The sequence below is a fragment of the Cotesia glomerata genome, linkage group LG6, assembly GCF_020080835.1.
Source record: "Cotesia glomerata isolate CgM1 linkage group LG6, MPM_Cglom_v2.3, whole genome shotgun sequence".
Lineage (NCBI taxonomy): Eukaryota > Metazoa > Arthropoda > Insecta > Hymenoptera > Braconidae > Cotesia > Cotesia glomerata.
The window spans coordinates 10,717,422-10,740,586 of NC_058163.1; the positions used below are offsets into that span (position 1 = coordinate 10,717,422).

At 35.1% G+C, this 23,165-nt stretch overlaps 3 protein-coding genes across 4 annotated transcripts in view; 2 read left to right on the forward strand and 1 right to left on the reverse strand.

Annotated features, from left to right (window-relative positions):
- Positions 1-2,091: 2,091 nt before the first annotated feature.
- On the forward strand, positions 2,092-5,955 carry LOC123266645. 2 transcript variants are annotated; one of them, XM_044730979.1, is made up of 6 exons: positions 2,092-2,465; positions 2,546-2,886; positions 2,967-3,035; positions 3,130-3,171; positions 3,240-3,516; positions 3,854-5,955. In XM_044730979.1, exons 1-5 carry the CDS (start codon positions 2,401-2,403, stop codon positions 3,398-3,400), a joined length of 678 nt encoding a protein of 225 aa, XP_044586914.1. In that variant the 5' UTR covers positions 2,092-2,400; the 3' UTR covers positions 3,401-3,516; positions 3,854-5,955. The 2 variants fall into 2 exon arrangements, with proteins under 2 accessions (XP_044586914.1, XP_044586913.1); XM_044730978.1 differs by having other exon boundaries at positions 2,096-2,465; positions 3,091-3,171.
- Positions 5,956-7,552: 1,597 nt separating this feature from the next.
- On the forward strand, positions 7,553-12,307 carry LOC123266823 (mediator of RNA polymerase II transcription subunit 23). The gene is made up of 3 exons (XM_044731267.1): positions 7,553-8,053; positions 8,131-8,375; positions 8,452-12,307. Exons 1-3 carry the CDS (start codon positions 8,009-8,011, stop codon positions 12,239-12,241), a joined length of 4,080 nt encoding a protein of 1,359 aa, XP_044587202.1. The 5' UTR covers positions 7,553-8,008; the 3' UTR covers positions 12,242-12,307.
- Positions 12,308-14,535: 2,228 nt separating this feature from the next.
- The window catches only part of LOC123267073 (transmembrane channel-like protein 3), a 33,227-nt gene continuing 24,597 nt past the window's right edge, over positions 14,536-23,165 (reverse strand). Inside the window, exons 10-12 of the mRNA XM_044731565.1 lie at positions 15,029-15,504; positions 14,831-14,951; positions 14,536-14,718 (exon numbers count right to left, since the gene is read on the reverse strand). Of these exons, the coding sequence (XP_044587500.1) occupies positions 14,578-14,718; positions 14,831-14,951; positions 15,029-15,504 (738 nt within the window). The 3' untranslated portion in view covers positions 14,536-14,577. The remainder of the gene's footprint in view (positions 14,719-14,830; positions 14,952-15,028; positions 15,505-23,165) is intronic.

Consider the following 23,165-nt stretch of genomic DNA (forward strand, 5'->3'; position numbering starts at 1 on the left):
ATTTGATTTTGTACATAGCTTTGAAGATTAGATAAAAAATTTCATGATACTAAAATTAAAATACGCCTAATAATTTTTATGAATTTAATTCCTTAAGGAGGTATGGTGAAAAATCACTTTTCTTACAATATTCCTCAATTTTTGAATACGCGTACTTCTAAGTATCCTCTATACGAATAAATTTTTTTAATAGTCCTTGCGGTGTTAATTTTCGAAATATTAGCAATTAAAAATCGTACACGGTGAGAAATTTCCATTATTTTTTATTCTGCATGGATTTTAGATATTACAATGGTGCATATTACTAGTGAACCTTATTGACTCAGAATAAAATTTTACAATGGCCCATAGTAATTTCCGAAACAAATGAAATCAGACATAGTAAATGGTAGAAATTGAAATGTACCATAGTAAAATGAAATATGCAATAATTTAAATTTCCGAATGTACTATAGCAAAAAAAATAAGAAAACGATTGTAAAAATAAAAATTTTAGAGTAAAAATGTTTTAGCAATCAAAAAAAATATTAAAACAGACAGGATTTTTTTTGTTTGCAATACTTTTTAAAAAGATTTTTTAAAATATAGTTTTTTTATTTTTTGCATTTTTAACAATGAACGTAGGATTTATTTTGGCAGTTAATTTTATTATGAATAATTATAAACACAATATATAACTTTTAAATTATTTTTTATTATTATTAGAAGTGTCGGTTGCAGGTTAACCATCAAATGTTTGTTTTCATTTTAATTTTTCACGGTAAATTATTAAATATTTTATTATTTATGAATCTTACAAATTTTCATTAACTATTCATGTGTTGATGGATTTATAAACTAATATTTATTTAAAACTTAATGTTTATTGCAATTTTCATAACACCGTTAACCACTACTGATAGCGTCTGTAGACTTATGTTGACAAAACAAAGCAGCACGAAAAATGAAAGAGCGCGCGTCGCGACTGACGCGCATACGTTTACTATGGGACATTTGAAAATTTCATAGTCACAATTTTAAATTTAAACCGAGTACACGTGACTAAATGTGAAACTTTTTTATAAATTTTTATTGTCGACTGAGCAACAGAAATTTTACTATGAAACTATAATGAAAAGTTTTAAGCACACTAACAGTTTTTGTTCTGTCAGTTTACGAAAATTTTTTATATATGTTTATGTAACAGTTGCATGGTCAAATTTACTATGGTCCCTAGTAAATATTGATTGGTACAATATGATATTCTTAAATTTTTATGGTAATATTTTGAATTGAGTCATTAAGGTTCAGTCTTATTATGTATGCATAGTAAATTTCTACAGAAATTTCTCACCGTGTACATTTAACATGTATTCCCTATCCTGACCGTAGTTAGAGCGAACATTTTATTGAATAACAACCATACTTTTCTTAGGATTTTTTTTTAAAACTGAGAATATTTAATTGAAGTTATAACAAGTATTTTTTTAAAAAAAAAACATAAACAAGCGGTATTAATTTTTTTATAAAAAATGTTCAAAGTTTGTTACTTTTAATGATTTTCAAGCGTTCTCTTATAACCTAATCCCACAAAAAACAGTTTCACTGTAAACCGCCGCACCAAGTACACGTCCAACTATTGTTACAAACTATAATAATTCAATTTTTACAAAAAACTATTGAATCGAAAAAAAAAAAACGAAGTACAAAAAATTTTTTAGATTAAAAAACATTAAAGACAGTAAATATTAAGGAAAAAAATTTAATGTATTTGGTGAGCATCATTCGAATACTTTCATTATCCACAGTTTTTAAAATTGATACTTGTAGTGTGAATTGTATAGCACACCAAGTACACTGATGAATTAAATGAATAAGAGCGTGGTATTCACGGGAGCTATGGGCTTGATAACACCACAACTTTGTCAAAAATCACTTTCACGATTTAATTTTTTTTTTGTTTTATTTCTGAGGAAGTTTATCAAAACGCTTGTGAAAATTGCGTGTCAAAATAATTCCGTTTCGATACAGTTAATTTTTATCGATTGTCAGTTCGGTGACTTTTTCTGCGATTTCGGCAGCCATATATATTATTTTTCATAAACAGAATTGAAATAACTATATAAACACATATATGTAATACTTCTATATGGACAGTTTAAATGGGAAGGAATGTCCCACTATTAAGGTGCCGACATATACTATTTTCTCTCTCGCCCCAGATACCTGGTTCACGTTGCGCATGCTTGAGAATTCCCCATGATATTAATAGAGGGGGAAGAATGAGGGGAATAATTTTGTGGTTATGATTCTGTTTACAAATATATTTATTATTGTAATTCAGAAAAACAATTATAAATTTTTAAAAACTTTTGTTTTTATTTAAATAATATTCTTTTTCCAACAATCAGTTATTGAAAAATGGTGAAGTTGTGTTATTTATGTGATAGAAAAGCGTCGAGAGCTGACAATATTTTTTTAGATCAGTAAGTGCAAATTATTTTTAATTTTTTAGATGAAATCCTTTATTATGTTATTAATAATATTTAAATTTGATCAATTTTAGATTTCTGAAAAATTTGGAGATACGTTTGAAGTGGCTAAATGCTTGTGGATTAACTGAAAATGATGATGTAAAAAGAACTTGCATATGTTCCAGACATTTCAAAGCTGATGATATTTGTCAATCAAAAATTTTTGGAGTTGTTAAATCTTCTATAAAACGTAATGCAGTTCCTACACTTTATTTAACAAATCCACTCAGTATTGATAAAACTAGTAAATTACCACCAAACACGCCGCTATCGGAAGTATTTGATGAGAATGGAGTCAGAAATCAATCGTCATCATGTTTTTCTGAGAATAATATTGTCAACCAATATAATGTACTCAATACTTTGCAAAAAAGTAAAATAATAAGATTTATGTATAAACATAGAAGGATAGTAACAAAAAAATTATTTATATATTATTTCTACTATTTGTAGGTCCAAAAAAATGTTTTGAAGTAGACAATACTGAATGTCAAACCTCAAATAATAGTAGCATTAATTTTGGTAAGTTTAATAGAAAAATTTAATTTTTTAATATTGTTAAATATTTTAATTCCAGGAGCCTCTTGTAACCAATCTGATTTAAATGAATTTATAGAAAATGCAAAATCGAATCCTAACAGCGAAGACGAAAATACTGGTGAGAATAAATATTATATTTTATTGTTAATATTTTTCTAATTAATACTGTTTTATTCTTATTTAAAGTTCCACATGAAATTGATTCCCCAAATCAATTTCGAAAGCGTAAATTTCACGAGCCTCGTTATGTTAGTGAAATTTCATTATCAGATTTTGCGACGCCTAAAAGGAGTAAAAGAACCCTTTCTTTAATAAAAGAGACTGATAAAAAAAATCGGATAAAATAAAGCAGCTACAGAGGCAAACGAGGAACCTCGAGAAAAAAATTTCATCTTTGCAAGATTTAATAAATCATCTTAAGGAAAACCGAATGTTAACTGATGAGAGTGGTGATGCTCTAATGGTATAGTATATTCTAACTGATATAAATTGTATAATTATAAAATTGTAAATATTTTACACAAATGTTATGGATCACGAATTTAACTAATAATTTAGTTTATTGATGTTTTATGATAAGGTATTTATCATCAAATATTTGTAGCAATTGTACATATTTACTTTATTTTTCTTTTCTCAGCGGATTTCGGTACAAAAATTTTAACTAATATTAAATATTTCGCTTATCAATATTTACAAATTAAGTTTGTTTTATTTTAAATGGAAAGATGGCGAAATGAAAAAAAAAATGTCAAATTTTTAGATCGATAATTTTCTTCATAATATTTTTTTCTATGTAGAGTATGATGCCAGAAGATTGAACAAATATTGCAAATATGAAGGTTAAAGATGGAAGAGGATACACACCGCAAGTCCGTTCTTTTGCATTATCTTTACATTTTTATTCGCCTAAGGCTTACAGATACGTTCGAGAAAAGTTCAATAACAATTTAACATCTGTATCAACTATAAAATCTTGGTACAGAGTAGTGGATGGATCTCCTGGGTTTACAGATGAATCTTTTAAAGCTATTGAATTGCGATGTGCAGAGAAGAGCGGTATAGTTAATTTGGTTCTGGATGAAATGTCAATAAAAGAAGAAATAATTTATGATAAAAAAGAATTTCATGGAGGCATAAGCTTCGGGACAGTACAAAATTCAGATTCTGCTTACTCTGATAATGACAACCCTATTACAGCAAAAAATGCATTAGTTTTAATGGCAGTTTCGATGAACGAAAATTGGAAAATCCCAATTGGTTATTTTTTGGTTAGATCATTGAATAGTGAAGAGCGGGCAAGTATCTTGAGATTGGCATTTGAGCTACTACACAAAGCTAATTGCAAAGTTTATTCATTAACATTTGACGGAGCAGCTTCAAATATAAGCATGTGCAATTCTTTAGGTGCTAATTTGAACTTCGGACCCAATTTTAAGCCTTACTTTACTAATCCGGCGACATCTGAAAAATGTTATATATTTTATGATTTCTGTCATATGATTAAACTAATACGAAATACTTTTGGAGATCACAAAATAATCAAAACTGTTGATAATAAATCTATTTTGTGGTCATACATTGAGAAATTGTATGACCTACAATGCAAAGAAGGCTTGAGAGTAGCTAATAAGTTAACCAAAAAACACGTTAATTATCAAAATAATGAACGTAAAATTAGCTATACAAACACTTAGCGAAAGTGTGTCAAAAGCTTTAAAGTTTTTACAAATAATTGATGATCCAGAAATCCAAAAGGACTGCGAAAGTAGTTCTGAAACAGCTTTATTTTGCTTAAATTTTAACAATATTGGTGATATGTTAAATTGTAAAAATAAATTTTCTAAGGGTGAATTCAATACCCCTTTGAATGATGAAACTTATCTGAAAATGAAAGACCATGCTTTAAAATTTGAAAATTATATTATTAATTTATGTAATGACAAGGGAACACCTTTAATTTATACTAAACGAAAAACTGGCTTTATTGGGATGATTATAGCTCTAAGGAATATATTTCCTCTTTATGATCAATTAAAAAAAGAAGGAATGACTTTTTTATTGACATATAAGCTGTCTCAAGATTACATTGAAACATTTTTTAGTGCTATCAGAAGTCGTGGAGGTTTCAAAAATAATCCTAATGTTTTACAATTTAAAAATGCGTATTAGCGTTTGTTAGTAAGGCATGAATTGAAACAATTCGAAAATGGTAATTGCGCCTTTGACAATGTAGACATTTTACACGTATCATCAAACACAAGAAATTGTTACGACCAAATTGGACATGCAGATTTGCTTCAAAACACTGAAAACCCTGATATTTCGGATCACGATTATATTCGTTATTGCTGGGATTTATCTCCATTTGTTGAAAATATTGTTCTATATATAGCGGGTTATGTTTCACACAGAGTCTCTAAAATAATATTCTGTCCTGTTTGCAAAAATCAATTAATTTCGGATGAATCAAGTGAATCTATGCCTCTTTTATCTCTTATCAAAAATAGAGGACCATTTAAAATACCATCGAAAGATGTTATTAGTATTTGTAAGACTTCAGAAAAAATAATTAGACAACGTTCTCATGAATTACTGAACAAAAATATAAAAACTATTGTTACAAATGAAATATGTCGAAAAATAGGACTAATGTTTGATAATAAAGAAATGAACGATCATGTTTTACTTCAAAATTTTTCTGATAATCATCGTTATCAGTTATGTAAATGGATTATTGAAGTATATTTAAACACAAGATTTTTTTATGAAGCCAAAAAATTATCAGTTAAAGATAATTATGTTCGGCAAAAATATAATAGACTCATTTTATTTTATAACCAATAAGAAATTAACAAACTGCATGCTAATTTTTGTGTAAAATAAACTTGTATCAGTTAAACGATTAGTTACATTTTTTTATTTTATTATATTTCACTAATATTTTCACGTCCAAGTACTTAAGATATAATTTAAAATTTTTTACAAGCATTTCCAAGAAACAAAAATAGTTTGAGTGAGGTTTATTTTTTTTTTAATTTCAAAAATACTTCTTCTTTTTAATAAAATTATTCTTTTAAATTCTCCTAAACAGTAAAAAAATAATTGTTCAGTATTATTTTGTATTTTAAAATAAATTTGCATTGAATTAAAAAAAAAATTTTATAATAACATTCCTGTTTTGAATAACCCGCTGCTTTCCCCTTTGCGCACAAAATAATGCGCAGAACCGAGCTGGAACCTCAGAGGACAGAGAAAGTGTTATTCTTCTGTCTTTCTTAGTCGGAACAGCTTCCACTTATAGAAACTGTCCATATAGAAGTATTACATATATGTATAAACAAGCAGAAACTATACATACATGATGGTATCATTACTAACTGTTTTATCATCTGTTAAAATTTTTCTTTAGTTCGACCTACAGAGGGGATAATACTACTCGCGGGAAAATTCAAATTAAAAACGAATAATTTTTATGATCTAAATAATTTATGTATGACATGAGCGCTTAAGGCATGCTCATTTAGATTTTCCAAACTTTTTTTATATATAATCTTTACAAAAATTAATTTTGTAAAAAAGAACGTATTTGTGTGTACACTGAATACAAAATTACGATTTTTTATTCTGAAAATTGTTAGCATCAGGCAATTTTTTAGATATTTTTATTTATCTTATAAAGTAAAAGACCCAGTAGCTGCTCATGTACCAGTACATGCTCACTCCATGTATTTGTATATCTATATTTGTGAATATTTCAGGGATGATCTGCAGGATAAACCATTCTTTTTATGGAGGGTAGAAGTTCTTCTACCCTCCATAATTCTTTTATATAAGATAAAATGCATTTATTTACATTATAAAATGTGATAAAAAATTTCTTCGGGGTGATCATCGAAAAACCACAGATAAAAAAAATTAAAATTTTTACTTGTCTTAAATACCATACATTCCAAATATTGTTATTGTCAAATCTTAATTTTTTAATTAGAAAACATTTAAAAAATAGACAAATTGCATTAAGGTACTTTTTTATATTGAATTTGCATAAATTATGCTGAAACTAACCGACATCTGATCATTTTTAGACATTTATTTGACAAAAAAATTGTTATTAAAAAATCAAACAATAATTTCAGTCATGAGAATAAAAAAAAAAATTAATTTATAATTTTTTATTTATTTATTTATTAAATAAAATTAAAAAATGATTAATTTTATATTAAATAAAATTTATCTATCTAATGAAAATTAATTTTATTATTAATTATTGAATAATGAAGTATTTGTTATTTATTTACACATTATTTAAAACAAGCGCTTTATAGGCAAGTAGCGTTACCTGGATGTGACTAAAGACATTACAAATAAATTATACTTATTTCAGTAAAATCTCTCTAAAGTTTCCTAGTTCTATCTCAATTTTTTCATAAATCACTCACAAGAGCAAAGAAGATACTCCAAAAAAATTTTACTGTAACCAATCAAAGTAATGAGAGAAAGAGAGAAGAAATCGGATATTTTGGTCTCTGTTCTGTGCACAAAACAGTTGTTGAATTCGCTACGTTCGCCAAATTATAAACAAACTTTCGTAAACCTAACCCTACTATTGATAAATAGCAATTCAAAGAATATAAGTATTTTAGTTCGGTCACACATGGCCATCAATTTTTAACAATAATGAATTGTAAACATATGTAGTGGGAAAACATTTACGAAGATTTCCAACAATGACTGACATTAATTCAGTGAGAAAGGGCTTTTTCCTAAAGTATAACGTACACAGTTTTCAAGAATAATTCATACATGAAAATATCAGTGTTTGTAAATAAATAATAAGTGTTTAAAAAATACAAAAGAATCATAATATAAATAATATTTAAACTAATGGTGTGTAATTTTTAAGGTTACACATTTTATATTCAATTTAATTTCTAAATACTGAATAGTTCAATATGAGTAGTGAATCTCAAATTTCAACAATCGTCAATGAGATATTGGTAAATATTATTATTTTATTTTGTTTAATTTCAAGTTCTATATATTGTTAAATTTTAATGAAACAATATTCATCTAGAGAGTCGAAGCAATTGAAGAAGCTTTTAGTTGTGTCTTGGTTCATAATCTTGGCAGTGAAACGGAAAAAATAAAAAAATGGCAAGGAGAACTGCGTTCCGCAATGCTCAAATTACCAGTAGATCAACAAGAGCTTGCAGTTAAACAATTTTTAACTTTGGCTGCTGGAATGACCAACCATAAACGCTTGCAACTTTTACTTGGTCTTCTAGAGAATTTAGTAGTCAATACCGTTTTACCGGCAAGGTAATTTCATTTGATTTAACTAATACGACACAAAGATCAAATTAAGTATGAAAAAAAAATTTTTTTTTTTTTTTAGAATGGTATGTGAATCAATTTTATGCTGCGATAAATTAGTATATGAACTTCAAGACTTTTGGGTTGAATGTTTTATTTTAATAAAGAAAATAATCGGTGGAGTAGACTACAAAGGTGTACGAGAGGTAATGAAGGGTTGTATAGAGAAAGCTCAGACTATTCCAGCAAAATTAAATGCTTCAGTACAGCCTCAATTAAAAAGTCTGGAACATGTATTTGAAAATATATTTGATAGGAATGCTTGTCTTCTTCCAAGCTACTTCATTGTTACGGAGATTCAAAAAGTATACCCAGATAATAAAAATTGGCCTCATTGGAAGTTAGCAAAACTTATTTCAAGCTTTGTAGAAAGTTTTCGACCTGTAGCTCAAATGGTATCAATAATCGGACATTCAAAAATGCGTCCAGTTGTTGAACATACAGGATATGCTGACCATCTAATAAATCCCTGGTTATTAGATCCATCATCACTAAAGTTTTCTTTAAAAGGAAATCTTCCTTATGACGCTGAATTGCTTAAACCGCAAACAGACTTACTTCGTTATGTTTTGGAGCAGCCATATAGCCGTGATATGGTTTGTTCAATGCTTGGACTTCAGAAGCAACATAAACAACGCTGTATAGCATTAGAAGAACAATTGGTGGAACTTGTTATTCTTGCAATGGAAAGATCGGAAAATGATGCACCTCAACCATCTGAAGGAATAGATGGAACTGTAGCAAATCATTGGGTATGGTTACACCTTTCATCACAATTAATTTACTTTATTCTCTTCCAATTTGCTTGCTTTCCAAGTATAGTAATGGCGATTCATGAAAAACTTGCTGCAAGAGATTTACGGAAAGGCCGAGATCATTTGATGTGGGTATTACTTCAATTTATTTCTGGAAGTATTCAACGAAATCCTTTGGCTAATTTTTTACCAGTATTGAAACTTTACGATCTTTTATATCCAGAAAAAGAGCCTTTGCCTGTACCTGATTTCAATCAAGCTCTTTGTACACATCAAATGGCTATGACGTGCATATGGATTCACTTGCTAAAGAAGGCACAATCAGAGCATGCTAATATTCATAGACCGATCCCTACAGCATTAAAAAACCATCACGAATTTCTTCAACATTTGGTAATGCCTAACTCTTCACTTTGTATGGGGCCAGATTATCGGATTGCACTTCTTTGTAATGCTTATTCTACTTATCAAGAATACTTTAGCAGACCTATGGCTACACTTGTTGACACAGTATTAGGCACTCAAAAAAGTCAACCGCAACAACCTTTGCCTACGAATGTACAAAATAATGCAGCTTTGGCTACAGGACCGATTACTCCCTTATCGATGTCTATTTTAGACTCTCTTACAGTACATTCTAAAATGAGTCTCATTCATAGTATTGTGACTCATGTTATAAAGTTAGCACAGTCAAAAAGTAACTTACCATTAGCACCTGCTCTTGTAGAAACTTACAGTAGACTTTTAGTTTACACGGAGATAGAAAGTCTTGGTATAAAAGGGTTTATCAGTCAATTATTACCACAAGTATTTAAATCTCATGCTTGGGGAACTTTGTATACACTTTTAGAAATGTTCAGTTACAGAATGCATCATATTCAACCTCATTACCGAGTTCAAATACTTTCTCATCTTCATAGTTTAGCTGCAGTACCTCAGACAAATCAAACTCAATTGCATTTATGCGTTGAAAGTACTGCTTTAAGGATGATTACAGGTTTAGGATCATCTGAAGTTCAACCACAATTGTCTAGATTTTTATCTGAACCAAAAACTTTGGTGTCATCTGAATCTGAAGAACTTAATCGTGCTTTAGTGCTTACTCTCGCCAGATCAATGCATATTACCAGTACTGGTGCAGATTCTTTAAGTGGAACGTGGTGTAAAGAGTTACTAAATACTATAATGCAAAATACTCCTCATTCATGGGCAAATCATACGCTTCAATGTTTTCCTCCTGTGTTGAGTGAATTTTTTCAACAAAATAGTGTTCCTTGGGAAAATAAACAACAGATTAAAAAAGCAGTTGAAGAGGAATATAGGAATTGGGCATCTATGAGCAATGAAAATGACATAATAGCTCATTTTTCTGTTCCAGGTACTCCACCATTATTTCTGTGTTTATTATGGAAAATGATTCTTGAAACAGATAGAATCAGTCCGATTGCTTATAAAATTTTAGAGAGAATTGGCGCAAGAGCATTGTCTGCTCACTTAAGAAAATTTTGTGACTATTTGGTGTTTGAATTTGCAAATAGTGTAGGAGGAGGACAGCATGTCAACAAATGTGTTGATACAATTAACCATATGATTTGGAAATATAATATTGTAACTATTGATAGACTGGTATTATGTTTAGCCCTAAGAACTCAAGAAGGTAATGAAGCACAAGTTTGTTTTTTCATTATTCAATTACTTCTACTGAAAGCAGCTGAATTTCGTAATCGAGTTCAAGAATTTGTCAAAGAAAATTCACCAGAACATTGGAAGCAGTCTAATTGGCATGATAAACATTTGGCATTTCATCGAAAATTCCCAGAGACGTTTGCACCAGAAGGAATTATGGATCAAACGAGTGGTGGACCAAGTCAATATCAGAGTTTACCTGTTTACTTTGGTAATGTTTGCCTGAGATTCTTGCCCGTTTTTGATATTGTTGTACACAAATTTCTGGAAATTCCTCAAGTAAGTAAAAGTTTAGAAATTCTTTTAGACCATTTGGGATGTCTTTACAAATTTCATGATCGTCCTGTTACGTACTTATACAACACACTCCATTATTACGAAAACAAATTGCGTGATCGTCCGTTTTTGAAGCGACGTCTTGTCGCTGCTGTATTAGGTTCATTAAGAGAAATAAGAGCACCAACATGGGCTTTATCCGAACAGTTTTTACAATATATGACACGTGCCACCGATGAAACCATTACTTGGATCCCGGAATTAGATTATTATATTCGTTTAGTCAGAAGAATGGTTGAAACAATGGTGGGAACGCCGCATTTCCCGTCTGTAGATTGGAGATTCAACGAATTTCCTAATCCTGCAGCCCACGTTCTTTATGTCACGTGTGTTGAATTAATGGCAGTACCGGTCGCTCCAAATCTTGTTGCTGACAATCTTTTAGATGTTGTTGCCAAAGGTTACACTGTTATAGCTCCAAAGGAAATTCACTTATGGATTAACTGCATTGGATTACTTATGACTGCATTGCCGGAATGCTATTGGTCCGCTTTTTACGATCGTATTGTTGAAACTGCTAGTAGTCCTGGATTAGAAAAATGGCAATATAATAATCTTACACCATTCCAAATATTTAATTTTGATAATACGCACAATTGCTTAATGGAAAATAAGTATTCTTATATGTTGGCCATCGCTCATTCAATATGGCATCATGCTGGTGTTGGACAAATAACTTCTATGCCACAGCTCATCAAAGAAAAACTTCAACCTGTTGTTACTAGTGAAGAGCAATTGATATTTGCTTGCCACTTAATTGGACCTACTTTGGCTCGTTTCAATGTAGAGCGACCACGTTGTATAGTCGAACTATCAGTGAGCTTGTACGAGATGCTAGAACAGGTTGATAGAACTCAAGCTATACTTAAATACATGGATCCAGTTTGTGATCTTCTTTATCATATTAAATACATGTTTGTTGGAGATATGATGAAAACTGATGTTGAATGTATAATTCGAAGACTAAGACCAGCCTTGCAAATGAGGCTCAGGTTTATTGCTCATTTAAATATTGATGAAATTCAGTCAAATTAATTATATAACATGTAAATCACATTTTTAACAATAAATTTGTACTATTTGTGTAATAAGAGATTTAAATTTGCATTTTTTTATTCAATGCTCGCAAAATTTTAGAAGCCAAATTTATTGATACTTGATTATTTAGGATGAGTTTTGCAATTCATAATTTGTCTTATTCAAAATCAAAGTGTATGAGTCATTTTACAGTAATTTATTATTTGGTTGATTGTTTTATGTTTTTATGTAATTGAACTTTTGTATCTTTTAATATTTTTCAGCCTTTGAACAATTAGTAAAAATTGATATTTAATTAAATAATAATTAGACTGACTTTATTTTGAATAAATTTAGTAATATAGTTGTAACAAACTTTAAGGAAAAAAAATAATTTAAGTACTTCTCTATGACCAAAATTTTATTCGTTCTTAACCCTTCAGCACTCTCGCAAAACGATTTACTATCAATACTCGCGCGATGAGAAAAACTCTGACGCCTTTTGTGGAAGCGCACGTATGTTTATAGTCCCTTTAATTTAAAAAATCTCAAACAAGATAAATTTTTTAAAACAAAAAAAAATTGACTTATTTAAAAATAATATTTAATAATAATACATCCAAACATAAATGCATTCTTACGGGAACCTCCAAACTGTACTGATCAGACCCGATTTTTTAAATTCTGACCCCCCCCCCCCTACTTTACTATTGCGATGAGAAAATATCTCACAGAGTTAATAAAATTTATTTTATTTTTTTATAGTATAGAACAATTAAAATAATAATATTGCGATCTGAAATAATATTAATTTTTTAGCAGATAGAAAAAAAATCACATAGTCATTCCATTTGAAATTTGAAAGAAAACTTGAGTTATTGATGAGCGTGAGAGAAAATCTTATAGCGAGAGTGCTGAAGGGTTAACTTTCGATGCCTTTTTAATGCGTAAATAAAAAATCAAATCTAATTAAAGGATTTTATTTGTAACTAAAGGCTTTATTTTTTATCTTCGGGATTATTATATTTCTATGAGAAGGGTTGGCAATAGCCTAATCGGCTCGGTACCTGCATTTCCAAAGAGTGGGACCAGGGTTCGATTCCGGCGCGCACCAATATTTTTCAATGATTATAAACTAAGAATATGTGCGTTTCATTGCCAGCCTCTGTACCGGTCGGGTTTTCTGTGGTTTTCCCATATAGTTATGGAGGTAAAATGTCATTATAGAAGTACCTCCATACTATTTAAGACCGTAATGAAAATGCAGGTACTGATTATAACGTGTAAGTCGGCCACAGTCACAGCACATGTGTGTCGGGCATGAAAGAAAAAATCCCGACATGCAGGGGGGTGGGGACGAAAAAGTGGTTGAGAGTTATAATGACGGGGTTGAGAGATTATAATGCGGAGAAAAAAGTGGAGAGACAATAATTCCCCACCCTCCCTTGTAAAACACTCTACAGTGATACAAGTAAAACCATCCTCAATTATAACCTCAATTATATTTCTATGAGTTTCTAGTGTATAGGCTTTTTATGCCCCTGTACACCCCAAGCCTTTCTCAACATTAATGATTTTGCTTGGTTACTGCTCTTTATTTTTGCGGCTGTGGCCCGACTTGTGCTTTCTGTACCGTATTCACCCTGAACCTCATCTTCTCAGGTTGTTGGAACAGAGTCATGGGGAAACCACAGAGAAAACCCATGATAGTACAGTCGGAGCTGGGCTAAGTCTGCAGTGATTGATAAGGAATTCTTCCTTATCGACCACTGGGACATTAGGCCTTTCTCCTAGTGTGCAGAGATCCCTCGTGCTAGCCAACGCTGACTAGAGTGGTCATCCAATTAAGTTGTAGCTTAACTGGGTGATCGCCCAAGTCAGACGTGTGTCGCCCGGCTATCTCTGCCACTTTCAGAGGCTGGCAATGTAACGCACATATTTTTTAATTATAATCATTGAAAAATATTGGTGCGTGCCGGGATCGAACCCGGGTCCCACTCTTTCGAAAAGCGGGCACCGAGCCGACTAGGCTATTGCCAGCCTTTATCTTCGGGATTATTATTTCACAAAATTTGAATATATTATTTCACGAAATTTTTTACTTAAACCTAAGATGAACTATTCAACTAACAATTTTTATTTTTGATTAATTTATTTTAATTAAATTATTCAATAGTACTGATAGTCACCGCAAGCCCATTCGACTAAATCATATTTGTATTATTGGAAATAAAATGAACTTTAATACATACGGAACAACTGTAATGAATAATTTTTTATTTAAATTAATTATCATTTAAATATACATTTATTTAAACTAAAAATTCATTTTTCAAAGACTTATTGAAAACAAATTAAAGATGAATTGGAGTAACGGACTTGATAGAAGACATTCTCGGCAGTATTTTTTTCCATTTTGCAATTGATTTCTCTTTTTCTTTCTCATCTTCTTCTTCTACTTTGAATACTTTCCTTCGTTCGTAATGCAATTGTATCTATACAACAAATAAAAAAGGGATTTTTTATGTAAATTCATTTTTTTGAAAAATTAATTTGATTTGCTGAAATGATTTATAAAAATATTTTTATAATTAATTAATACATTACTTTAAGATCATTATTTGCTTCTCTAAGAGCTCCAGCGAGTGATGTTAGATAATATATAATTAATGCCATTAAAACAATCAAAGGAATAATAATTCCTGGAGATGCAATGTAATCGAGTGATCTAAAAAAAGAAAAAAAAACGTAAAGTGATATCAAGTTATGAATATTTTTACTCCGAATATTAAAGATCATTCATACTTGTGAACTTTCACTGGAAGAGAATTCTTCAAACTTTGGGTAGCTATGTGATATATTCTATAATAACCCGAGAAAGGTCCACAATGCCAAGAAGGTTCCACCCATACAATAGCATAACCCACCGGAAGAACACACAAAAAGATCATCGTAAGTAATAGTGCTAGATAAAAATTGTTTGATCTTGAGGCTCGAAAGACAACTTCATGTGGTACGTTGCAAGTCATTACTGCCCAAGATCTTAAGTACATGATAATAACAAGTTTGATAAGGTTTAAAGCTATTAAACCGGGACTAAAAAACATTCCCATCCAAACCATCCCTTGATTGTTGACCAAGTGTAAAATATTTTCAGCTATTTTGAAATCACCATACTGTGGAAATTGTTTTTCAAGATCCCAGCACCACCATGGGTTCATATATCGAACGAACAATGCACGGAAAAAATCGAGACTGAGAGTCATTATTATTGTTAGTACCTAAAAAATTACAGTATACATATTCATTTGATTAACCAAAAAATAATAAAATAATTAATATAATATTTTATGGGAATCATTTTATGACAAAATCAAATTAGCAGTGAAGTTTTATGGAACGTTATTAAGTATCGTTGAATTGAAAAGTATCGCTTTACTTCCAATTTGATATTAAAAAGTTTAATCTTCATTAAATGGAAACGACTGTCACAATTAAACACATACACTGAGAGAAAAAATTACTATTGAGAAAAAAAAACACTCATGTTAAAAGAATTTAAATTGTTGGAAATTTTTAACATTTTTTTGGAGAATCGGATTTTTAACTTCCCGCTAAGAAAATCGAAGATTTTCAAAAATCGGGAAGTTATTGTTTTCACCCCGTTTTGCAAAAATCGAGTTTTCATCAGATCTCGACGTTTGAAGGTCACAGGAAGCTTCCCTGACTATCCCCGCGAGGTTGTCACTATGTCTGCCTGTCTGTCTGTGTGTGTGTGTGTGTGTGTGTGTGTGTGTGTTTTTTTTCCCCTTAGGGGGGGGGGATCCTTTTTACGGATTCTAGGCATAGTTGTTTGGCCTGGATATGTGGCGACTCGACGCAGCGTCATACTAAAACTCGACACTAACGCCCCTACCCACTAAACCCTAAACCCCTTTTCCTTCTTTCCTCTAATCCCTCATGGAAACCGCCGTCAGGCATTACTTCGTGAAGGGAGGATCTAGCTACTGCTCTTCCTTCTGGTGGCTAAGGTGTTAACTACCTTCCTTCTATCTTCTGCTATTTGCTCTTTTTTTTTCGGTGGGACGCAAGTCTTTAAGGACTTCTGTTGCAAACGTGTTGGTAGCGTTCCAGGCAGCTTCTGATGACAACATTGCTTCCACTAGTGAATCTGGTTGCATTCTCTGGTTCAGAATCCTCTCCAGTTCTTCACGCTGTGGATCGAAACGACGACATACAAAGAAGACGTGCTCCGCGTCTTCAGCAGCTCCTGGGCAGGACGGGCACTCCGAAGAGTCATCGTGTTTAAAGCGGTGTAGATACTCTCAAAAACACCCATGTCCCGACAACATCTGCGTAAGATAGTAATTGACCTCACCGTGATTCCGGTTAAGCCAAATGTCGATCCGAGGTATGAGACGGTGCGTCCACCTAGCCTTCTCTGCAGCATCCCATTGTAGTTGCCATCGGCCTATGCTCTTCTGCCGTTCTTCAATTCTAAGTTCTTCAGGGCTCAGTGCAGTTGACCTTTTTCGTTGGTAAAGGGCCCGTCTTTCCTCTGCTAGAACTCTAAGAGGTAGGGTTCCAGCAATGACGCACACTGCTTCTTCTGATATAGTGCGGAAGGCACTAGCTACTCGTAGGGCACTCCGTCGGTATATTGGTCCAGCTTTTCTCCATGATTCTTGGGTTTCCAGTGCATCAGCCCAAATGGATATTCCGTAAGTGAGCACTGATGTGACTACTGATGACAATAGTAGCCTCCTGCTCTGCATTGGGCCTCCGATGTTAGGCATCAGCCGTGCGAGACTAGCCCTCACTACTGACGCTTTGGCACTGACATGTTCCACCTGCTGCTTGAAGTTGAGTCGTGCATCCAGCATCACTCCCAGATAACGGATAAATGGTTGTGATGTGATTTCTTGTTCTCCGACTCTCAACTTGATGGTTTCTACCGTTTTTCTGCTGGTGATGAGCACTGCCTCGGTTTTATGCTTGGCTAGTTGCAAGTTCATCATGTCCATCGACAAATTGACTCGTCTGAATGTAATATCAAATGCCATTTCTATCTCTTCGAGGTGCTTTGCGACAATCACGACAGCTACGTCATCCGCATATGCTACAAGTTTGACTCCCGTAGGCAATGCTATTCTCAGGAGGCCATCATACATGATGTTCCATAGCAGAGGACCTAAGACTGATCCCTGTGGCACTCCTCCGGAGATTTCGTACACTTCCGTACCATTCGTCGTGTCATATTTCAGGAGCCTGTTCGTGAAGTAGCTCGCTACTATTCTGCGAAGGTATCCTGGTATGTTTTTTTCTTCTAGAGCCCGCATAACGCAGTCCCAGTTAGCGGAGTTGAAGGCATTCTTGATGTCTAAAGCAGCCACCAAGCAGTATTTCTTCTTTCCACCCTTCCATCTCGTTCCGGCGATTGCATCCTTGGCTATATCAACAACCAATTTGATAGCATCCAGAGTTGACCGTCCTTTTCGGAAACCAAACTGGTTCTCTGCTAGGAGTGGATCGACTAAAGCCTCTATTCTCTGATGAATTATGCGCCCGAATATCTTGCCGGCCGTGTCTAACATGCAGAGTGGTCGGTAGGATGACGGTTCTTCCGGCGGCTTTTTCCCCTTCGGAAGTAACACTAGCCGTTGCTGTTTCCACTTCTGTGTGTATGTGTGTGTGTGTGTGTGTGTGTGTGTGTGTGTGTGTGCGTGTGTGTGTGTGTGTGTGTGTAAACCTCTCATAACTTTTGAACGGCTTGACCGATTTCATCGCGGTTGGCACCATTCGAAAGGGCTTGACTAAACTTAGATTTTGACCATAATTTGGATCGATTCGAACCGGTATATTTTGAGAAATCTGAAAAAAACTTCAAAAAAAAATTTTTTTAAATATGTGTGTGTGTGTGTAAGTAAGTAAGTAAGTAAGTAAGTAAGTAAGTAAGTAAGTATGTGAATCGCTTATAACTTTTGAACGACTAAACCGATCGGAACCAACCAAACGGCGTTCTAAAAAAATGTTAGTGAACTAATTTTGCATTAACAGAATATCCATAAAAACAGACTTTAATTTTTTACAGTAGATGTACTAAGTTTTTATTAATTGTTGAATGAAATTTCAAACTTTTAGTAACGCTTTCAATTCTCACTCGAAACTCCTGAAAAATGACAATTTGAAATTCATAAGCGAGTCAAGTCAGTCAATCGTTATTTTACTCTAAAAAATAATCAAATTCTAAATATACATATTTGAGAGTTCAGAAAATCGACCACATCTTTTTAAAGAATATTGAAAATCTCGGTGTGAGCTCTCAATATTATCATTCATAAGTATCTCATCACGATTTTCTATTTTCTGTTTAAATAATACAGAAATTTTTTTTTATCAGAATTTTTACTTGTATCTAATTTTGGAATTTGTGCTAAAATTTATATTGACTTTGAATAACTTTAGAAAAAATATTTTACATCGAAAATATCAGAGATTTTTTGTAGAGTATTCAATTTTTCACAAAAATATATTGTATTGATTGTTGCATCTAGATTTTGCTGGTAACTGATAAAATTTTATAATTGGAAAAAAAATTTTTTAACTTCCCGCTAAGAAAATCGAAGATTTTCAAAAATCGGGAAGTTATTGTTTTCACCCCGTTTTGCAAAAATCGAGTTTTCATCAGATATCGACGTTTTAAGGTCATAGGAAGCTTCCCTGACTACCCCCGCGATATTATCACTATGTCTGTCTGTGTGTGTGTGTGTGTGTCTTTTTTTTTTTTAACTTAGGGGGGGGGGTAGTCCCTTTTACGGATTCCAGGCATAGCTGTTCGGCCTGGATATGTGGCGACTCGACGCAGCGTCATATTAAAACTCGACGCTAACGCCCCTACCCACTAAACCCTAAACCCCTTTTCTTCTTTCCTCTAATCCCTCATGGAAACCGCCGTCAGGCATTACTTCGTGAGGGGAGGATCTAGCTACTGCTATTCCTTCTGGTGGCTAAGGTGTTATTTTTCCTTCCTTCTAGTTTCTGTCATTTGCCCTTTTTCTTTCAATGGAACGCAGCTCTGTAAGCACTTCGGTGGTAAACGTGCTTGTGGCGTTCCAGGCAGCTTCGGATGACAGCATTTCTTCTACTATTGACTCTGGTGTGATTTTCTTGTTCAGGATCTTCTCTAACTCATCACGCTGTGGGTTAAAACGAGGGCACTCAAAGAAAACGTGCTCCGCATTTTCAGCAACTCTTGGGCAAGACGGACACTCTGGGGAATTATCGTGCTTAAAGCGATGAAGGTACTCCCGGAAACAGCCGTGTCCTGACAACATCTAGGTCAGATAGTAGTTGGTCTCGCCGTGATTCCGGTTAAGCCAAACGTCAATCCTTGGTATAAGTCGATGAGTCCATCTTCCCTTCTCCGCAGCATCCCATAGTTGTTGCCATCTTGCTATACTATGTTGTCGCTCTTCAGTTCTCAGTTCTTCAGCGCTCAGTGTAGATGACCTCTTTCGGTGGTATAGGTTCCGTCTTTCCTCAGCTAGGACTCTAAGAGGCAGAGTTCCAGAAATGACGCACACTGCCTCCTCGGATATTGTGCGGAAGGCGCTGGCTACTCTCAGTGCACTTAATCGATAGACCGGTGCGGCTTTCCTCCATGATTCTTGGGTCTCCAGCGCGTCTGCCCAAATGGATATTCCATATGTGAGCACTGATGTGACTACTGACGACAGCAATAGTCTCCTGCTCTGCTTCGGGCCTCCAACATTCGGCATCAGTCTTGATAGGCTAGTTACTACCGCTGATGCTTTAGCACTTACGTATTCGACCTGTTGCTTAAAGTTCAGTCGGGCATCCAGCGTCACCCCCAGATATCGGATAAATGGTTGCGATGCGATCTCCTGCTCGCCGACATTCAGCTTGATGTTTTCTACGATTTTTCTGCTGGTGATCACAGCTTCAGTTTTGTGCTTGGCTAACTCCAACTTCATCATCTCCATCCATAGGTTAATCCGGCTAAATGTGATATCGAAAGCCAGATTGATCTCTTCCAAGTGTTTCGCGACAATCACTACCGCTACATCATCGGCATATGCAACAAGTTTCACCTCTGATGGTAATGCAACTCTCAGAAGACCATCATACATGATGTTCCACAGCAAAGGACTCAAAACCGAGCCCTGTGGCACTCCTCCGGTTATTTCGTACTCCCTTGAACCGTTTTTCGTGTCATATTTGAGGACTCTGTAAAGTAGTTTTGCTACCATTCTGCGCAGGTATCCTGGCACTTCTTTATCTTCGAGAGCTCGCATGATGCAGTCCCAGTTAGCGGAATTGAAGGCATTTTTGATGTCCAAGGCAGCCACCAAACAATACTTCTTTCTGTCACGTTCTCATCTCTTTCCAGCGATTGCCTACTTAGCTGTATCGACCACCAGGTTGATCGCATCCAGCTTGATCGTTCTTTCCGGAAACCATACTGGCCTTCTGCTAGGAGTGGATCGACGACTGCTTCTATTCGTTGGTGCATTATACGCTCTAATATCTTACCCGCTGTATCCAGCATGCAGAGTGGTCGGTAGGATGATGGCTCGTCCGGTGGCTTCTTCCCTTTAGGGAGAAGTACAAGTCTTTGCTGTTTCCATCTTCTAGGAAAAATCCCTTCTTTGAGGCACGAATCGTAGGTATCTAAGAATAGATTTGGCGCTGCTTTAATAGCTGTTTTTAATGCAATATTCGGGATTCCATCCAATCCCGGCGCCTTATTATTCCCTACTCGGTTGCACGCCTCCATCAATTCCTCTTCTGTGACAGGTGGAATGTCTTCTCGATTTACTGGCAATGAAGAATAGCCGAACTTACTTTGTCGAGGAAACAGCGTAGAAACTATTCTTTCCAGGAGCTGTGGACACGTAGGTGATGGCATTGGCTGGCGCTTCAGGTGGGTCATGACCAACCTATACGGTCTGCCCCATGGGTCCTTTTCTACCTCATCGACGAGTTCCTTCCAACAGCGTCTTTTGCTATCTTTGATGGCCTTGTTCAGTTCTCGACGGGCCTTTTTGTATTCTGCGACCAGCACCGCAGAGTTAGGTCATCGGTGGCCACGCTGTGATAATCTTCTCTTTTTGTGACAGGCTGTGCGAAGGGCGTTAATCTGATCATTCCACCAGTGCACCGATGGTCTTTTATTGATGCCACGTTTACGGGGCATGCAGGTGTCGCACGCCTGGGCAATTCTCGTCATTAAGTCATTCGTCTTCTCTACAGCATTTCCTGTGATGATGGTCGAGTCACTGTCTAAGGCTACTACCAAAGCTTCCGAGTCAAAGTCTTTCACTTTCCATCCAGCTGCATTAGTTTGTCTAGTTGCTCTTTGAGGGTTTCGGCCAGCCGATATTTCCCAAAGTATTGCACTGTGGTCGCTGGCAGTGTAGGTGTTTAAGACTTCCCAAGAATAGTTTCCTTTCAATAAGCTGCTGCTGACGAATGTGAAGTCTATTATCGAACTAGCCTCTCCCTTGGTATATGTTGGTGTCTCACCGATGTTGAGAAGGACCACGTCCAGTGAGGCCATTGCTTCGCGCATTAGTCTGCTTGCTGCCCCAGTCTACCGCCCAGGAATTGAAGTCCCCTGCTATAGCTACTGGGTAGTATTGCTTTGCGTCTTCGGTCAGTCGATCCAGGAAGTCAGTAAAGTCGGCAATGGAAAGGCTAGGTGGTGCATAGCAACTATAAAAACGGATGTCGTTGATAGACGCTGCTACAAAGCCGATGCTATGATTGCTCACTATGCTCTGGAAGGGAAGTTTGCCACAGGACCAGATGACAGCCTTGGTGGTGCTGTCAGTTTCCCAAGGTTAGTTATTCAGGTGTCTGTATGGCTCTGCTATTATTACTAAATCAAGCTCTAATTCACGCACGGTCTGCACGAGCAGGTCATGCGCGGCCTCACAGTGATTGAGGTTAAGCTGTAATATCCTCATATTTGCTTGCTTGTCATTCTCTGGAGTGCCTCTTTGTATACCGGGCACCTGTATGTGCCGGCGTGATGGGCAGCGTTCTCTGCGCTCTTATTTTCCGCGTATAATACACACTTCGCTGGGTTTTTACAGTCCGCAATCTTGTGTTCTTCTTGGCCGCATCTGATGCATAGCTTGGATCGATCTGTCTTGCTTCTGCACTGGGATCCGTGGTGCCCGAAATGCCAGCATTTGTAACATTGGGTAGGTTTCCTCGTGGCTCTAATTCAGCAGTTGACCCAGCCATTTCGGATTTTACCGCTTCCTTCTAATATCTTCTGAGCTGCTGCAGCCGGCAGTATCACGACAGCGGTTTGGGTACCTCTGTAGGTTTTGCGGATCTTGATTGTCTCTGGTGGTATTTCGCAGAGCTCCTTGGTTACCGTATGCAGGGCAGCCTGAATATCCTCCTTTGTTGTGGTGTCATCTAGGTCTCGGATCTCGATGTCTTCTTGTGGCCCTTTGCAGATCACTTTGGCCTCCTCCTTAAGAATGTTTGCGATGGTCTGTTGCAGGCCTTGGCCTTTGTCCACGCTCTTCCGCGAAATCGTAATCAGCAAGTCCCCGCTTCTGGTCTTGTTGATCTTGTCCACCGTTGTGCGAACCTGCTCATCAGGGACGTCCTTCTTTATGCGACGCAAAATCTCGGCGTACTTTGCTTTCTCGGCCGGGCGGATGATCAGTGCGTCGGGTCTGATCCATTTGAGCGGTTTTTTGCGCTTAGGCTCCGGCCTGGGCTTCTTTGGAGGCTCCTTTGGGAGCTGTTCTTTGGCTAGCCTTCGTTTCTCTTTCCTTGTGTGGACATCTTTCCAATCAGTCGCGTCTTTTTTTTCGGCGTTCTGCTTCATCACGTTTTTCGGAGGACTTGGTTTCAAGTCCTTTCTCTTCGTCAATCGCCCATCTATTCCATCTGGGGA